We start from the raw sequence: 17,070 nt of genomic DNA, 5'->3' as shown, positions 1-17,070 counted from the left end.
TTTGTCTTTTAACCCTCTGAAATTTTGGGAGAATCCCAAAGCTCACCTATAGCAAATCACACACGCTCACCACTTGAAATATTCCAGGTACTCATAAGATGTGGCCGAATATTCTAGCTTGTCCAGCTTTCCCATCATTCCTTGACAACCTGGCAGAAGAGGACTTGACTCTTGAGCTTTCTTGATCTGTGGTTTTGGCTAAAGCTATGTGTTGCCTTGTCTGCAGCTTTGCCATCTGCTGCAGAGGGGGACCTTCTGTTGCAGTAGTGCTTCTAAGGTCAGATAGTCTGGTGGGTGTTGCTTCATCTTTTGTTCTGGCCTTGACCAGCCCTTCAGTACACATACATAATGTGAATAGGACCAGCGAGAAGACAGGAAAGAAGTGTGCCTGATGCTCCTCTTCATTTTCTATCTTGTTGTTGTTGGACTGTTCATCCTTCTCCTCATCCCTGGATACTTCCACTGCATAGGCAGAAGAAGAAAAAGAAGATAGGCTAAGGCTTTGCATGAAGTTCAGGTGGACTAGATCAGTGGCGAGTGATTGCCATACCTCTGGCAGGACGGGCGCCACTATGCCTGCCCAGTTAGACACAAGTCTGCTCCCACTCCATCCTACCACGAGTCCATTCTGGCAATGGGGTAGGTTGTTCTTGCCCTCGTTCGGTACATGCATGCTTTCCAGAGCACAGTCTCAGAGCCCTCACTTGAGGGACAGATCTCCTTTGATCAATTCTGCCTCTTGTGTGCACTGGAAGGGAGTGAGAGGGGTGATGCATAGTCGACTGGTTTGGTGCATACTGAGTTTAGGATCTGGGTCTAGGAAATTTGAGGTACTTATGGGCTTGGGGACCTAGTTATCCATAGGCAGAAGGGCAGAGCTGCAACCTTTATTCTTTTGCCTTTATGAAATTTACCAACTGTAGTGCCTCAGGCATTTCAAGACCACAGGTGTGGGTAATTTTATGTATATACTGCTTGGTAAAACAATCTAGATTTTGACAATCATAAAAGACATGTTAAAAAATAAACTTCTCTACCTTACCTAACAGTCACAACAGCTCACATACTGACTTACGTAAGGAAGGAAAAATAAACTTTATTTTAACATTTTATTGTGGATTGTGGAGATATCTCCATATTTAACCAGGACATTAGAATCAAATATATATAAAATAATTGGGATTGAACATATACACTCTTAGCACCATCCCAACTTGATAGGAAGAGAATACTTTCAACTTTTGACAAAACCGACCCTGGTGTCTTTCTGGTTCAAAACTGCATTACATACTGAGGATATTTTGTATCAGTGGTATAACTAGTCATTATATCCATGAAACAGCTAGCTAGATCTTTATAAAGGTAGTGGAACCAAAAAATTAAGCTTAATATGTTAACTCTCACATTGGGTTTCATGATGGATTTGTTCTTGTAAACAAAATTAATGAGCTGAATCTCATTAAAAGTGCAGCACATAAATGTTAAATTGTCTCACTGTAATTACACAGGCATAATTGTAAAATAACAATTCATAAAAATTATCACAATTTTATTGCAAGTAAACCAATGGCTCTTTATGACATTTGTATTAACATTATCAAATACCCAATGCAATGATCACAGTACAAAAAATACAGAGCAACTGATTAAGTTGCAAAAAAAAAAAAAAAAAAAAAGGACACAAAATACAGGGCAACTGATTTAGATACAAAAGAAAGCTAGAAGTAGTTGCATCACTTTTTATCAATAAATTACTTTGTGACTGGAGAAGTAGACAATTGTGGCTGTTTTGGGAGTTGGATCTGAGGTAGTTAGTTGGAGAAGGAATAGTATATTTTTTTTCTTCAGATATTAGATAAACTAGTGTTCAAAAACCTCATTAAGACATTTAGGTAAGATTTGGCATTTCCCTTTAACTATTCATAAAACCTATATAACAAAAAAATTCTTTTGTTAGTAAACAATATATCACCTTACTAGAGCCTTTACTTCATTATTTAAAGGTCAGGCCAACTTGCCGATTTTTAAAAAAACGAAATTTTGAACACGAAATTTCAGAGCAAGCAAGAGGTACCTTTCAGATGGAGTTCAACACCCTCCCTCCCCATTTCCTCCTGTGAGCCAGTGTGCATTGCTAAGGACAATTCAGTGGCACTTACTGTGGCAGCTGGATTATTCTGCGTATCATATTTAGTCACTGGGTGGTGGCCTTTGAACTAATGTTCTCAAGCCTGTATGGGTTCCCTTGCTTGAGGGTACACTCGTGCACTTTCCTGTTTGCCTCCTTTTTTTCTCAAATTTCTATTCACTTATGCAATTATATGTACGTATTGCTATTCAACTAATAACTGTAATAGTATTGTGTTCATTATCAGTAGTTTTATGTTAAGGTTTCTATTTATTGGTAAGCTATAAAATAAGTACACCTAAATTTTTATCTGAATTTTCATTTGGTTTAGATCCTTATCTCTGCTGTTTTCCCATGATATTCACCAAAGTACACATCAGATGTAAAAGTTCACATTATGTAATGTACACTGCTCCAAATCATATGGTATAAGATTTGCTGCAGTATCATCTATTGAAACCATTCAGTTAGCTATCTTTAACCAATAGCGAATTGACTTTTACTGTAGAGCTATCTGCAATATGGTCAGCAGTAAAGACTGGTAAAAGCATCAACAACAGGAATTTATAATGATGTAAGTATTAGTTTTAGAAACCCTTTAAATTTATATCCCTTGCATTATACATAATGGTGTTCATTCGTGGAAAAAAAAAGGACATGGAAGTAATATTATTCTCTCTTTGGACTGGTCATACTTGTATGACCCATTAGGTACTTGATGATAATCCACAGCCCAATTCCTGGATGCACAACAACAGTTACAACCATATTTTTTGTGATTGTACTTTTTTAAACCAACAATATATATCACGTATTGAAAATAATTCCTTGAAAGAAATTTGGCAATCTTTTCCATTACATTCTCGTCATTAAATTTTTCATGAGCTGTAATGTACATATGAAACAGACTCTTATATACGTATTCATTAATAGCAAACCCTTTAGGCCCTCTCTATTAAATTTAGAAATTGTTAATGGCCTGGTTAACATTTTTTACGAAAGCAATTTTCCCTAACACGGGGTGGCTCCTAAGAAAAAAAACATTAACTGCAAAATTCATACTTAAAGAGTTGTGGGTGTATCTCATGTACAGAAACTTTCTGCAATATAAGCAGCTCATATAACTGCACAAATCTTAATCAGCACTGCATAAAACACCTCCAGATACCCAGCACCATTTGTCCTCAACTCTCATGCATTCTCAGTCTTCCTGGGTATTAAGCCCCTTCCTTTCCATTAATTCTTTCAACCTATGGTATTCAACCCTTGTAGGTTATCCTTTCCACACACACACACACACACACACACACACACACACACACACACACACACACACACACACACACACACACACACACACACACACACTTCTCCTAACACTTCTGCATTAATAAATGAACAGGTTCGTGTTGAATGACAGTTCTGTGGTAGGAACAATCATGGTATTGCAGGTGCTTCTGACTGCTCTCCACAAGCATTAGTTATGATAAATCAGGTTATGCCTTCTAAAATGCCTCTCCTAGACACACAACACAGCCTTCCCTGACCGTATGTGTTCCATAGTCTTCAGTCCTGGCACTTTCTTCTCACTCACTTTATATTGTACTGATACAACTTTTTCTTTTTCTGTACTTTTCCATATGATAGTTTCTTTAGAACCCAGTTGTCACTCATTTTTCTAAATGGCTTATCCAGTCAAGATTTTTTTTAACCGTATAAATGGAATCAGAAGTTGCCATATTCAGGGCAGCCACATTTATCTGTTATTCCAGCCAGGGATCATCTTCAAGAATGGTAATAGAATCTTTTAAACCTAGTTAGCTGTTGTACACAGGTGATCTTTCTGCACCATGAAGCAAGCAGGATAACATGCAAGCCTTGTAACTGTCATTTATTGTGACCATTATGCTGGATCAAACTCGTCTTGGACATGGAGGTAAACACACTTACTACCTTGCCAAATTAGGTACACGTATATATTTCATCCAAACTAAGGTTTAAGTAGAGAGCAAAATCAGAGTTAAAAGGAAAAATCATTCTTTTGAAAAATCCTTAAAAATCCCTTTACTAATTTTGGAAATTGCATGTGATCTATTTTTTAATAAGTAAATCTGCCTTTCAAGTACCAAGGTAAGAGCTCTGGTAAGGTACCGTAATTGTTTGACCTAGTGTGAACATAAACATGTAAAGAACTAGCTGTAGACAGAAAGGTTATTGATTTGAACCAGGTAGGACAAAGAATTTGAACTTCACAAAACTATAGGATCTGACAAACTATGGAAAAAATAACCTAATGTATAACATGGGGGTGAAAATTTACAAAGGATAGAAGTAAAGTACTGTAGCTTAAGGAATGTTTTTATGTTTAAGAGTAATAAAGAAAGGTAGATCTTAATGACTAGCACTTTCTTAATCATTTTGTTCAAGGAAAAAATTGTTCATACTAACTGTTCTTAGAATATAGCTAACATTAATCTCAAGTTTTCTGTCAGTAAATTTTTAAAAAAACTCAGTAAATTAGAAAAAAAAATTTAAAAGTTGACTAAAATGTTGCGAACTGGATAACAATGTTTTATAAACATTTCCTAATTTCTTGTACTTTTTTTAGAAATCACTGCTTGCTTCTGCTTCATTTACTAGGATTTATATTGGGCAACGTCACAATTAAAATTTAATCCAAGTGCAAGAAGCATGTAAAATGTCATATAAAACTTCTATTACTACAGAGCAATATAACAAAAAGTTGAAATTGCAAAGTCTCTGGCACTAAACACTTGGTGTTAGTCTAGAGAGCTCTATAAATTCTATAAGAATGAAGATATGAACATATAATACTATACCCATTTTTATCTGGTTTCAAGAGTGATGAATATAGCAAATTATTTTTTTAACATTGCCATAAATGCTGTTAAATCATATTCACTTTCATACTGGTCATCGTCCCAAAGTTCGGGCAAGTTTTCCAACACAGCCTTTGCTCCTGAAGTACCAATGCCAAGAGCTTGAGTATTTGTCCCTTTCCGTCCCTGACTGCCCTGACAATCCTTAGAAGTTTCTCCCTTTTTGGAACTAAGGGAGAATAGATCCAACAGCTGAAATATATAGAATTTAGTTACAACCAAATACATATTGTAAAATGCAACCTAAAATCATCTTTAAAAATAATCTTGATTAAATCTTCTATAAAGTTGTCAGTTAAGTTGAAATAAAAATTATGCAAAGGCAGAATAAATGCTGTTAAGTTTAGCAGTGTAACGCAGTTACTTATGAATACTAATAAACAGCCATTATTCGTAAAAAAAGAAAGAAAAAAAAAAAAAAAAAAAAAAAAAAGTCTTTCCCGGTGTTGACGTTCTGGAGCATAGGACTTCAATGTTCATAAATTACAAGTGACTTTTACATGTGGCTTTTCAACAAAGATTTACCATTAATTGGGATAGGTATACTTTATTGCACTCTAGAATACCCAAAGATGATGAACTTGTATCCCAAGTTCCCCTGCCCTCCCCCTCAAGCTGCAGTGCTCTCTGCCTTTTTCTTTCTGCTCATTCTGTCTGGTTTTTTCCTGTCAAACTTTTCACACCCACAACAATTTTTCTTTTGTAAAAGAACTAATACTTTGAGTTGGCCCTTTGAACCTACACATACAAAATTACAGAAAAAAAATTTTTTTTAATACAAACCCATAAACTATACTTTAACATTATATCCTCTGCACTTGCCAGCAAAACATCCTGTGCATCAAATTCTATCAACACATTCCAAGAATACTTCCACCTGGCTAGGTATACATCCAGGACACTAGGCACCCTTTATAGTAATGAAATCATTCCTTTTGTTATTTGAACTTGGTAAAATGAATTTGTGTTAAAATCTTAAGTTCAGTCAACCCCCACTATTCGCGTTCTCAAGATTCTCTGATTTTTCTCTGGAACGTATCTATAGAATTAATTGCAGGTCACCACTATTTGCGGATGTGAATTTTTTTGTACAGCAATACAGGCAGTCCCTGGTTATCAGCGGGAGTTCCACTCTTGAGGGCTTGATAGCGAAAATCGCCATTAACCGAAACTCGGCGATTTATGGTGCTGATATGCAGTTAATGGCACCTCTGTTAGGTAATATTAAATCATACAGGTATTACCGGTGATGAATGTTGAATATAGATGATGATGATGAGACATATATTAAATGTGCCAACAAAAATGCTGCAGTTGGCTACCATTTTAATGTGAATGAGAGCACAGTGAGATACATTAAGAAAAAAAAAAAGGAAGTGAAATCAGAAAAAATGTAAGCATGACCTACTTTGGTACAGATAAAACAGCATCTACAGTGGGAACTCCCTCCAGCATCTTGTTGATGCAATGGACTGTGACAGCGAATTTCTGCTGAAAGAGTATTGGCGTAAATTCACGATTGCCTCGTGTCTGTCTGTCATCGACCGGCCACTGAAGGACATGAAGAAGGAGACCCTGAATGCATGCTGAAGTAAGTTGTGGCCGGATTGTGTCCATAATATACGGGGCTTCTCTCCTGAGGAAATGCAGCATTCGGCCATTAATAAGGTGGTGAAGGCTATGACGATATCACCGAGGACGAAGTCGGCACCCTCATTGATGCCCACTCTGACCCCCTGACAGACCATGATTTGGAAGACCTGACGAAGTCTGCCAGCGAGGAAGAAGACACTCCAGGTTCTGGAGAGGAGGAGGGGGGCCTGACTGGAATGCCTGTCCCAAATTAGGAGAATGATAAACGATGCCCAGGAGTTTGTTGCAACATGGGATCCTTATATGGAACACTCCTTAAAGTTTTCAAACATTCTTGGTACAGCATTGGAGCCCTATAATGAAGCCCTCATCACCATGAAAAAGCAACGACAGCAGCTGCCAATCACCCATGTTCCTCACATGTATGAAGAAGGACCCTCCAAGCCTCCCCAAACCCCTAAGTAGTGCCTCCAAAATTGCGCCCGAGTCAGTGCCTCCCGGAGCACCTCCTAAAGACGAAGAGGCACCCTCAGAGGAGATGTAACTCCTCTCCTCTGCTTAGCTGTGCAGTCTATTTTAATCGTCATTCATCGGACTACACAGCTAATTCATCAATATTCATCACTAGCTTGGCTAGTTAAAAGACAGCCAAAAAATAATAGGCTTCGGAGTTCTTGGTTGAATCTCTTTCTCATAATTCTGACACATTTGCCCTACAGTTCACTAGAAGAGCCAGATTTATTCCCTGGCTTTCAAAAATGTGTCACAGCACATCTGTATCCCCTAAATGGCAGATATAAGCACCTTAACCATAAAGAGTTGGAGAAAATACAGAATATCTGCCATTTTGGCTGGTATACTTGTTGAGGTACACTGCTTCTAGGAGTAATGATGACCTTGGTTGCGTTTATCAAATCCTCTCTGAAAAAGGATGTGCTTGATAGCTTCCAGGTGTAGGTTATGGGCTTAAATTTCAGGTTAAAATTGAGGCTGTCAAACCAGCTTCTCCCAGTACTGAAGGAATCTTGGAACATTCAGTAAGAGTGATAGCAAGTCTGAATACCCAACCTTACTGAGAATAAGGTCTCTTCATGACTTTCTCAGTGACAAAACTTATTGAGCACTGAATGGAGGAAAAGCATGTACCTCCTGGTTGTCCAAGGTAACCATTAAGTCATCACTTGCTTATCCTGCCAGTCTGTAAGAATAGTAGCTTCGTAGTTTGGCATGGGATGCAAACAGTTCCACCAGAAAAGCACTCCACAACATTTTGTAGATCTAAAGGTGAAGAGCCCCTTCGACTGGATAGCACATAGCTAGAGATTTTATACCTATGTCCTTGGGGGTACACCATCATGGTGACAGTCCAACATACTCCCCACGCTTAACTGGACCTGTACAACCACAGTGCTGTCTGGTAATGGAATGAATTCTAGAACAAACAGATATTGTATGTACTATTAAACAACACGAACATAGAAATTTCTAATGGACGCCAGGGGTACTGAGTAGTGTATCAAGTGCATATCTGGCCAAGTAGAAGGATCTTCCGTCAAGGACTGTCTGAAGAGTGCTTGGATACACAGGAAAGGCTAATACAAATTAATTGAAACACAATTCACTGACCTGATTAATCTACTACAGTCATAAAAACCACAGAATAAACCCATTCTCAAAGGGTCAATTATAACATCAAACTAGAAAATATCAAAATAAATAACAGAAATAAAGCATAATTACCACACTAAGAAGTAGAAAAGGGATTTTGACGTAGGAAAAATCTATTTCTGGGCGAGGAAGCCGTGTCGCCCAGTGAAATATGTCTGCTTTAGCACTATTTCTAGTAAAATATTGCTATAATACCAGAGAACTGCTAAATTGGACATGTCAGAAGCTTCTGACTCGCTCACCTATATAAAAGGTGTCGGTATAAAACTGGGGCGAGTGTTAAACACTACCACAGCAACCCCTCCAATTAGCCTTTTCCTCATCAAAAGACCCTAAATACGGGGAGCCGACCCATAGGTCACACCTAGCTACCCCGTTGAAGGCGTCTGTGACGTCATACTTATCGATAGCCATATCGTGTTCGTACGTTCGAATATAGCTATTTGTTCTTTTATTTTTATTCTTGATTACGGATCGTCAATCTACCTCTTCACCCAAGTTAAGTACTGGTTCCGCCCTTTTTCAATATTTAGAGAGTGATTTTCCCTTTCGTTTTGCCTTTATTTAGGATTTTATTAGGCGTCACTTATAAGTAGCGGGCGGGCGGCAAGTCGCTTTTACGGCTTATCCTTGAATTGTACCATTTCGAATGGTCTTCCTCTCTGCTTGTAAAATGTGATAATTCAGTACATATATTTATTTATTTATTTCTTGGGTGGTCGATCCTATTTTCGTTTATGTTTTGTTATTTTCATTATTTTCATGTTTTTCACGGGGGTCTTCATTCGAGCTCGTTTCTTTATTTCGTGCTTCGCCGTTTATCCACCGCCCCCCCCCGGTTATTTTTAAGTTTGGTTTATTTCATTCAAGAATTTTCCCTTTTTTCTTTTCGTCAGCTTGCCGTTTTTTATCGTTTTGTCAGTAGGCAAGTAGTTTTTTCCCTTTTGCGCCCACCATTATCGAGTGGCCTTCATTGCGGTTTTATATTTTACGTAAGTTTATTTTCATTGCCCCGTGTTAAAGCATGATTTTCTTTTACCTTTAAGTAATTGATTTTATTTTCTCTATGTATATGTTGGATGTTAGGTCGGTTAGCCTACATAGGCTATGCCTGCGTTTTCCTCGTGATCTTTTATTTGCGAGGGTACGCTGCTCACGTGATCGTCACCCCATCAGCCCTCCCTCCCTCCCCCTCACGTGGGGCCCCCAGTAGTTGGGTGCTCCTCTCGCCTCGGTTGTCGCTGACAGCCGTTCCCATCAGCGGAGGGGGGGATGTAGAGGGTCCTCCAGGACCTTAGGTTAGTGGGTGTCGCTTCTCAGCCGACCGCCTCCGGAGTTGATGATTGCTTTGCGTATGCAGCCTCGGCTTCCGTGGATTTGTTGCGCTCTGCTTCTTTCAGCTCCCGGAGCTTACATCCATCCGCCTAAAACATTCCCTCTCCGCATAAGGCGGATTTAGATTCCGGCTTCTCCGGTAGTCGTTGAGGGCTATGTTTACGGAAGTTACTCTTCCGTAGGCGGAGATATGATATTTGTTATTTTAGTTCTCTTTTTTAATTTTTATTTTCTTTTCTTTTTGCCACGGAACTTGCGGGTTCATGTGGCCGTCCCGGGTTACTCCGTGTACCCCCCACCCCGGGTCATAAAGCTCCGGGTGGTTTTATTTCTTACACAGTTCCCGGGACGTAAATATATGAATATATATATATATATTTTTCATTTCTTTCTTTTGCCACGGAACTTGCGAGTTCATGTGGCCCGTCCCGGGTTACTTCGTGTACCCCCCACTCCGGGTCATAAAGCTCCGGATGGTTTATTTCTTACACAGTTCCCGGGACGTAAATATATGAATATATATATATATATTTTTCTTTCTTTTGCCACGGAACTTGCGAGTTCATGTGGCCGTCCCGGGTTACTTCGAGTACCCCCCACTCCGGGTCATACAGCTCCGGGTGGTTTTAATTATTACACGGTCCCCGGGACGTAAATATATGAATATATATACATATATTTTTTATATATATATATATTTTCAGTCCTAAGTGCTCCGGCATATGACATTATTATCATAATAATCCTAATAAGTCTGTGCAATTGTTCTTATATATTATTGCACTTACAGGCCACTCAGTGTCTGGTTGCCGGTCTACAGGATCCGTGCAACCATGATGTTTGCCGGAACCATGCCCCGTGCGCAGTATTGCTTTCCGGTTCCGTAGTCTGGCATCACGAAAACTGCTTTGCCTGCTACGCCTTGTACAACAGGTTACCGCACGGCTTGTTCTATGCATATTGTGATGGAATTATATTACACTACTTTTGTTAGTGTAAAAAAAAAAAAAAATAAAAAATAAATAAATAAAAAATAAATAAATAAATAAATAAATAAATAAAATAAATAAATAAATAAATAAAAATAAATAAATAAATAATATAAATTTCTTTAAATTAAATTACATTAATTAATCAACATATGTAAGGTTATGACCACCATTTAGAGGTTATGTTAGGCTTATAGAGGCAGCTTCGATTAGGAAGGACAAGGTCTCCAAGGGGACTGTTATCCTTTCTAGCAATCAGGCTCATCAAGTATGGATATGGAGCCTAGAAGTGGATCTGTTCAAATACTAAGGTAACAGCATTTAAAAGCCTTTCACGATGTTTACATCTGATGACGGGAACTCCTTACCTTTTACATAAAAGGTAGCAGGACTTACCCTTCAGGCAGTGACTCGGGAAGAGCCCCAGCCTAGCAAGACAGATCCCACATCATTTCTACTCCCAGGTAGGGAGAATTTGTGGGAAGTTTGCCGGTTACATTCTCGGTAGGCAAGCTTAAGCCAAACTGTGCAATCAACTTGTTTAGTAAGCGCCTCTGTCAAACGCACTGATCCAAGCTGAATTTGATGCTAGGACACGTCTTGCAAGGTCTCTTAACTCTCTAGTGATGACGGAGACGGCGGCTCTGGAGTACGCTCATGAACCGCTGTTTAAGGTCATTGCGGAGTAGTTACTTTTAAGCATGCAATGTGACTCGTACGGCTTTCCGGTTACTAAGAGAAATGGCAGGAAGCATGTTTTATCCGAGGCTACGATCAGGCACGAACCCAACGAGCTTCTGGCTTCCTCAATCTGGGGTGCAGATCTCTTCCCAGCTTCGGCAGTAAACAAGGTTCAGAACGAGGCATTATGTTTTATTCAAAGCATCAGATTGCGTTGGGGCATTCCTTTCAAAAGGAAATTAGAGTCTTCTTCCTCCAGTTTTAGGGCTAGGAAGGGTCAAAGAAGGTACCAACCTTTCCAAGTTCCGCAACAGCATCCTGTGCTACAAGCTGTTCTAATTCAGCAAGTTTCCCCCAACCTTCATCTTCTAAGGCTCAGCCTCGGCAACAGCATCAATTTGTCTTCCTTTTGTCGTCGGCTAGCCAACAGGTTCCACCACTGTATTCAGTGTCGCCTGCTTTTAACCCGGTCTATGAGAATCGGGTATTTAACAACCTTTTACCAAGGTTGCTAGGGGTTGCAGGGCTAGAGGCCCCTTTCGTCAGCGTGGAGGAACAGGAGCCCAAGGGCGAGCTAGAGGTGCATGGTCAGAAAAGGAACCTGACCCTCATCATCTCAATGAAGTTCCTCAAATAGGAGGCAGGCTATATCTCTTTTAACATCGTTGGGGGTTCAGCAGCTGAGCCGAAAGCATAGTATCCATCTATCAGCATCCAACCCAAGGGTTGATGGATTACTCCAGGGATCTTCTCCAGAAGGGAGCAGTCTCCGGGACAAGAACTTGAAATTTCAGAGTCGTCTATTCAGTGTCCCAAAGAAAGGGACCGACCAAAGAAGGGTGATCTTAGACTTGTCCCGTTAAACTTGTACATTCCTTGCGACAAGTTCTAAATGCTGACCATCTCTCAGGTACGGGCCTTACTTCCTCGTGGGGGCCTCACCACCTCTATAGATCTTACAGTCGCCTATTTATCATGTCCCGATGGCTCGGCACTTCCATCCATTCCTGGGCTTCAAACTAGGGAAAGAAGCCTATTCCTTCAAGGTGATGCCCTTCGGGCTGAATATAGCCCCAAGGGTTTTCACGAAACTGGTGGAGGTAGTGGTGCAGGAGCTAATGTCTCAGGTTTTATTGGTGGTGGCGTACCTAAACAACTGGCTAATCTGGGAGATGGCCAAAGACAAGTATATGAAAGCCATGGACGAGGTCATATCTTTCCTGGAATATATAGGTTTCAAGATCAACAGGACCAAGTCCCGATTGGCCCCAGAATCCAAGTTCCAGTGTCTAGGTATCCATTGGGGCTTGGATTCACACAATCTTTCCATTCCATCAGGGAAGGGGATGCCAAGGTAACAAGCCAATTCTTGAAATGCAAAAAGGCTCGAGAAGGAATCAGGAGACGATCCTAGGCTCGCTCCAATTTGCCTCAGTCACAGACGTTCTGTTGAAAGCCAAGCTCAAGGACACCAATCGAGTTTGACGTTCAAAGGCCAATGCCAAGTGTCGCGACAAGTTCGGCCGGGTACCTCTGATTCCTAAGGAACGTCTACGTCCATGGGCAATGGCCGAAAACCTAGCCAAAGAGTTACAGTTGCAGTTCCCTCCCCCGACCCTACTGGTGCATACAGTCGCATCACTGTCAGGTTGGGGAGGTTATTCACAGCACGACAAGGTTCAGGGTACTTGGTCACCTCAGTTCCAAAAGCTTCACATCAACATCCTGGAAGCTATGGCAGTGTTTCTGACCTTAATGAAGCTCTGTCCTCCGGAGGAGACTCATATCAGATTGGCTCTCGACAGTGCAGTAGTGATACACGGTATAAACAGAGGTGGTTCAAAGTCAAGTCATGTGAACCACGTGCTGATAGCAACTTTTTCTCTAGCTGACAAGAACACCTGGCATCTATCAGCTACCCATCTGGCAGGAGTCCACAATGTAGTAGCAGATGCACTGTCCCGGTCAGTCCCCCTGGAATCAGAATGGTCACTGGACCAGGAATTCTTCAAGAGGGTTTGTAGGAGAGTACCGGGTATGGAAGTAGATATGTTCGCTACAGGGGCAAACCACAAGCTGCCTTGTTACGTAGCCCCAAATATGGACCCTATAGCATACGCTACGGACGCCCTGAGTATAGGTTGGAACCAGTGGAGGGAGGTTTATTTATTCCCTCCAGTGAACCTTCTCCTGAAGGTGCTGCACAAGTTGAAATCCTTCAAAGGTCAGGTGGCTCTCATAGCTCCTTACTGGCCCAAGAACAATTGGTTTCCCCTTCTCCAGGAACTAGGTCTTCATCCTCACCCTCTCCTGGACTTGAGGCTGTCGCAACAAGTTCAAACGGTGACTGTGTTCGATTCCTCAGGTCTTCACAAAACCCTATCTTTATGGATTTCATGAAGTTTGCAGGTAGGAGGATAGGGGACATTGATCCACAGAACATTTTGTTCTTGGAGTCAGACAAAAGAGAATCTACACTTCGCCAATATGGTTCAGCAGTTAAACAATTGCCTACATTTCTCAGGGAATCAAATGTCAAAGTAATGACAATGAACGTGGCTATAACATTCTTCAGGACTTTATTCGAACAAGGCTTGGCAGTTGCCACAATAACAACCACTAAATCAGCTCTGAAAAAGATTTTTCTTCTCGGGTTTGGTATAAATCTGTCTGAGTCTTATTTCACCCCAATCCCAAGGGCTTATGCACGCCTGCGGCTTATTCACAGGCCGTCGTCAGTGTCATGGTTTCTTAACGATGTTCTCAGGTTAGACTCTAAAACAGACAACTTCAAATGTGATTGCCAAACCCTTTTGCGTAAGGCACTGTTTTTATTAAGTCTGGCTTCAGGTGCCAGAACATCGCAGATGTCATCTTTATCTAGTGGCCAAGGGCATATAGAATTCCTTTCCTCGGGTGACGTGTTGCTTTCACCAAATAAATATTTTATGGCTAAGAATAAGAACCCTTTGGTAAGGTGATCACCATGGAAGGTTGTTCCGATTCCGCAACATCCTTCTTTATGTCCTGTTAAAACTCCTAAGGACTATTTATCTGGAACATCTACCTTTTCCGAAGGCCCTCCTCCCCCCCTTTTTCATGTGGGGCGGTGGTGGTACCATATCTCTAAAGGGCATTGCGCAGCAGTTTTTGTATTTTACCAAGAAAGACAGCCCAGGGTCCTTTCCCAAAGCTCGTGATATTCGGTCTATAACAACTTCTGTAAATTTCTTCAAATATATGTACTTTGATGATCTGAAGAAGTATACTGGTTGGAAGTCACACTGGGTTTTCCAAAGCATTACCTTAAGTCCTTGGAGGATCTTAAATATCATGCAATAGCTGTAGGGAGGTCAGTGTCTCCTGCTACAACATCAATATAGTACTGTCCTTGTGTCATATGAATATTTTCCATTATGCCAGCATTATTAACATTCTACCGCAGCACATTTCTTTGTTATTTGACTTGGTGTATGGTGTTAATTTATACAATTTAATATTCTATTTCGTTTCAGGGTGATGTAGCTTGGTGTTTCTCTGGTACAATTTCACGGGAGCGACACGGCTGAGCCCAGAAAAGGGATTTTGACGTAGGAAAAATCTATTTCTGGGCGAGGAAGCCGTGTCGCCCAGTGAAATCCCCCCCTAGTTTTACTAGAAATAGTGCTAAAGCAGACATATTTCACGGGAGCGACACGGCTGAGCCCAGAAAACTCTAGTGTGTAAGATCCTGGAACCTGTTATACAACCAATCTATTATACGTTTAAAAAGAGGAGTAAAATATTTCAACAAAAGTATGTAAACAAAGTAGAACTCAGAGTGTAAAAATATCATGATTTAATTTTCATCAATTTACATTACCTGATCTGTTCCCATGCTCAGCAAACTTGAATTCTCCTGACTAATTACAGTATTTGCAGTCATCATCTTGAACTTTTGCAATCTGTAAAATTTACAAGTACATAAATTATATTGCTTTCTTAATTGTACTAATAAAAATATTAGGCTATTAAAATTGGTATATTTTCTTTAAATAAAGTACTACGTATTACTTGGGTAACTAAATTATCTTTTGCAATTCTTTTGGTGTAAACTCCTGAAATTAATGCCCAGCACTCTCCCTGAATTTTATACTGAACAGGTAAAAAGTTATGAAGAAAGGAGCTTTGAAGCAAATCTCATAACTTACCCCATAATTTTTTCTTCCAGTGTTCCTTTTGTAATTAGCCTGTAAACATTGACCACTCTCTTCTGACCAATTCGATGAGCTCGATCCATTGCTTGTAGATCTCTCATTGGATTCCAATCATGTTCAACAAATATTACCTGGAAAATTATAATCTATTAACTTCTTATTCCTTTATGACCTCAGTTTTTAAAAGGGTACCTGAAGAAGGCATGAAAAACTTGTAAAATATATTTATTGAAAACGGTAATCTGTCTTATGCCAATTATCTTTCACAAAGGATGGTAGTATGTAGTACTTCATAAATTTTAGTACTAATTAATACTGTTTTGGTCTTGTAAGTGCAAGAAAGAAAATATTCTCTTAAATCTTAAATATACATAGTAGCTTTGTATAAACAATGCAATGTTAATGGTGTATTAGCAATGGTGAAAAAAGGAAAAACGAAAAATAGAAAATATGCTAATGACTAACAGGATACCATTTGTGATAGTGTACAAGATCACTAGGTGTATAAGCCAGCACCCAAAGTTTACAAATTAAAAGTTTGTACTGGGCTGTACTAGCTGTGTAAGACAACCCCAAGTCAGGTCTTCGCACAAACAATTTAATACCAGAAGAATAGTGGTAAAAAACTTTTAGTGTAGACACTGGTGGTGTAACTTTAGCATCAGTAGCAGCGTGAATCTATTGAAGCCAGTCTTGAGGTGTTGCTTGATGTTAATGAAATGCTTCATGTACAGTAGTTAATGAATCAATCCTCTTTGTCAGTTATTTCAGATATTACTTAAAATACATTTTGCAGGAACAGGTGCCAAGGTAAGAGGAAAGAAAAGCACTAGTGTAGGTTAGCTAAGGAATGAAGGGTAGGAATTACTATTCAGGACATAAGGTATAAAAGGGATTTTGACGTAGGAAAAACCTACTTCTGGGCGAGGAAGCCATATCTTTATTGTAGATTGTATAAAATATTACTAGCAAAGGTCTGCTTCATAACGCACGTGTTTCATGTAGTTCTTTCTCCCCAAAGAATACAGATACTTTAGTTTTATATTGCAGCAATGTTGTTGTTAATTTTGTGCTAAACAAAAATGAAAATTTTTCATCTTCCAAAACACATCTTAAGCTACTTGAACTTAGGTTATAGGAAATATGTAATATTAAATCATTTGCTGCCATTGAATCATTGTGTAATTGAGTAATGCACTGTACAGTTTGTACACTTTAACACATACTAATCGCAGTTTATCAAAACTTTAATAAAATTATATTATACACAAATCAAGAGAGAGAGTTCAGCTCCATAGCGCCTCGTAAAATTTTGAGTCTTGTGAAATCTTCCATTTAAGGCACATCACGTTAACACTGAAAAAATTTTGGGGGGAATTTGACAGTTTTCTGTTTTTGGAATCTTGAATGAAGAATTCTCAACCAGCACAACAAAATGTTATTGTAACAGAACTTTGTGTGTTTAAAAGATGTTATTAGATTTGTTTCATGTACCACTATCTTCCAATTTAACAATTTTAGATTTGTTTCATGTACCACTATCTTCCAATTTAACATAATTTTAGATTTGTTTCATGTAC

At 39.5% G+C, this 17,070-nt stretch overlaps 1 protein-coding gene across 1 annotated transcript in view; it reads right to left on the bottom strand.

Annotated features, from left to right (window-relative positions):
- Window positions 1–1,535: 1,535 nt before the first annotated feature.
- LOC135226397 (TATA-binding protein-associated factor 172-like) overlaps window positions 1,536–17,070 on the bottom strand; it is a 165,766-nt gene continuing 150,231 nt past the window's right edge. The window contains 3 exon segments of the mRNA XM_064265884.1: window positions 1,536–5,220; window positions 15,157–15,238; window positions 15,485–15,621. Coding sequence (XP_064121954.1) covers window positions 5,008–5,220; window positions 15,157–15,238; window positions 15,485–15,621 — 432 coding nt within the window. The 3' untranslated portion in view covers window positions 1,536–5,007.

The sequence above is a fragment of the Macrobrachium nipponense genome, chromosome 14 (assembly GCF_015104395.2).
Source record: "Macrobrachium nipponense isolate FS-2020 chromosome 14, ASM1510439v2, whole genome shotgun sequence".
NCBI lineage: Eukaryota > Metazoa > Arthropoda > Malacostraca > Decapoda > Palaemonidae > Macrobrachium > Macrobrachium nipponense.
The sequence above is the reverse complement of the archived record's forward strand: the minus strand, read 5'-3'. Positions and strand labels throughout refer to the sequence as shown.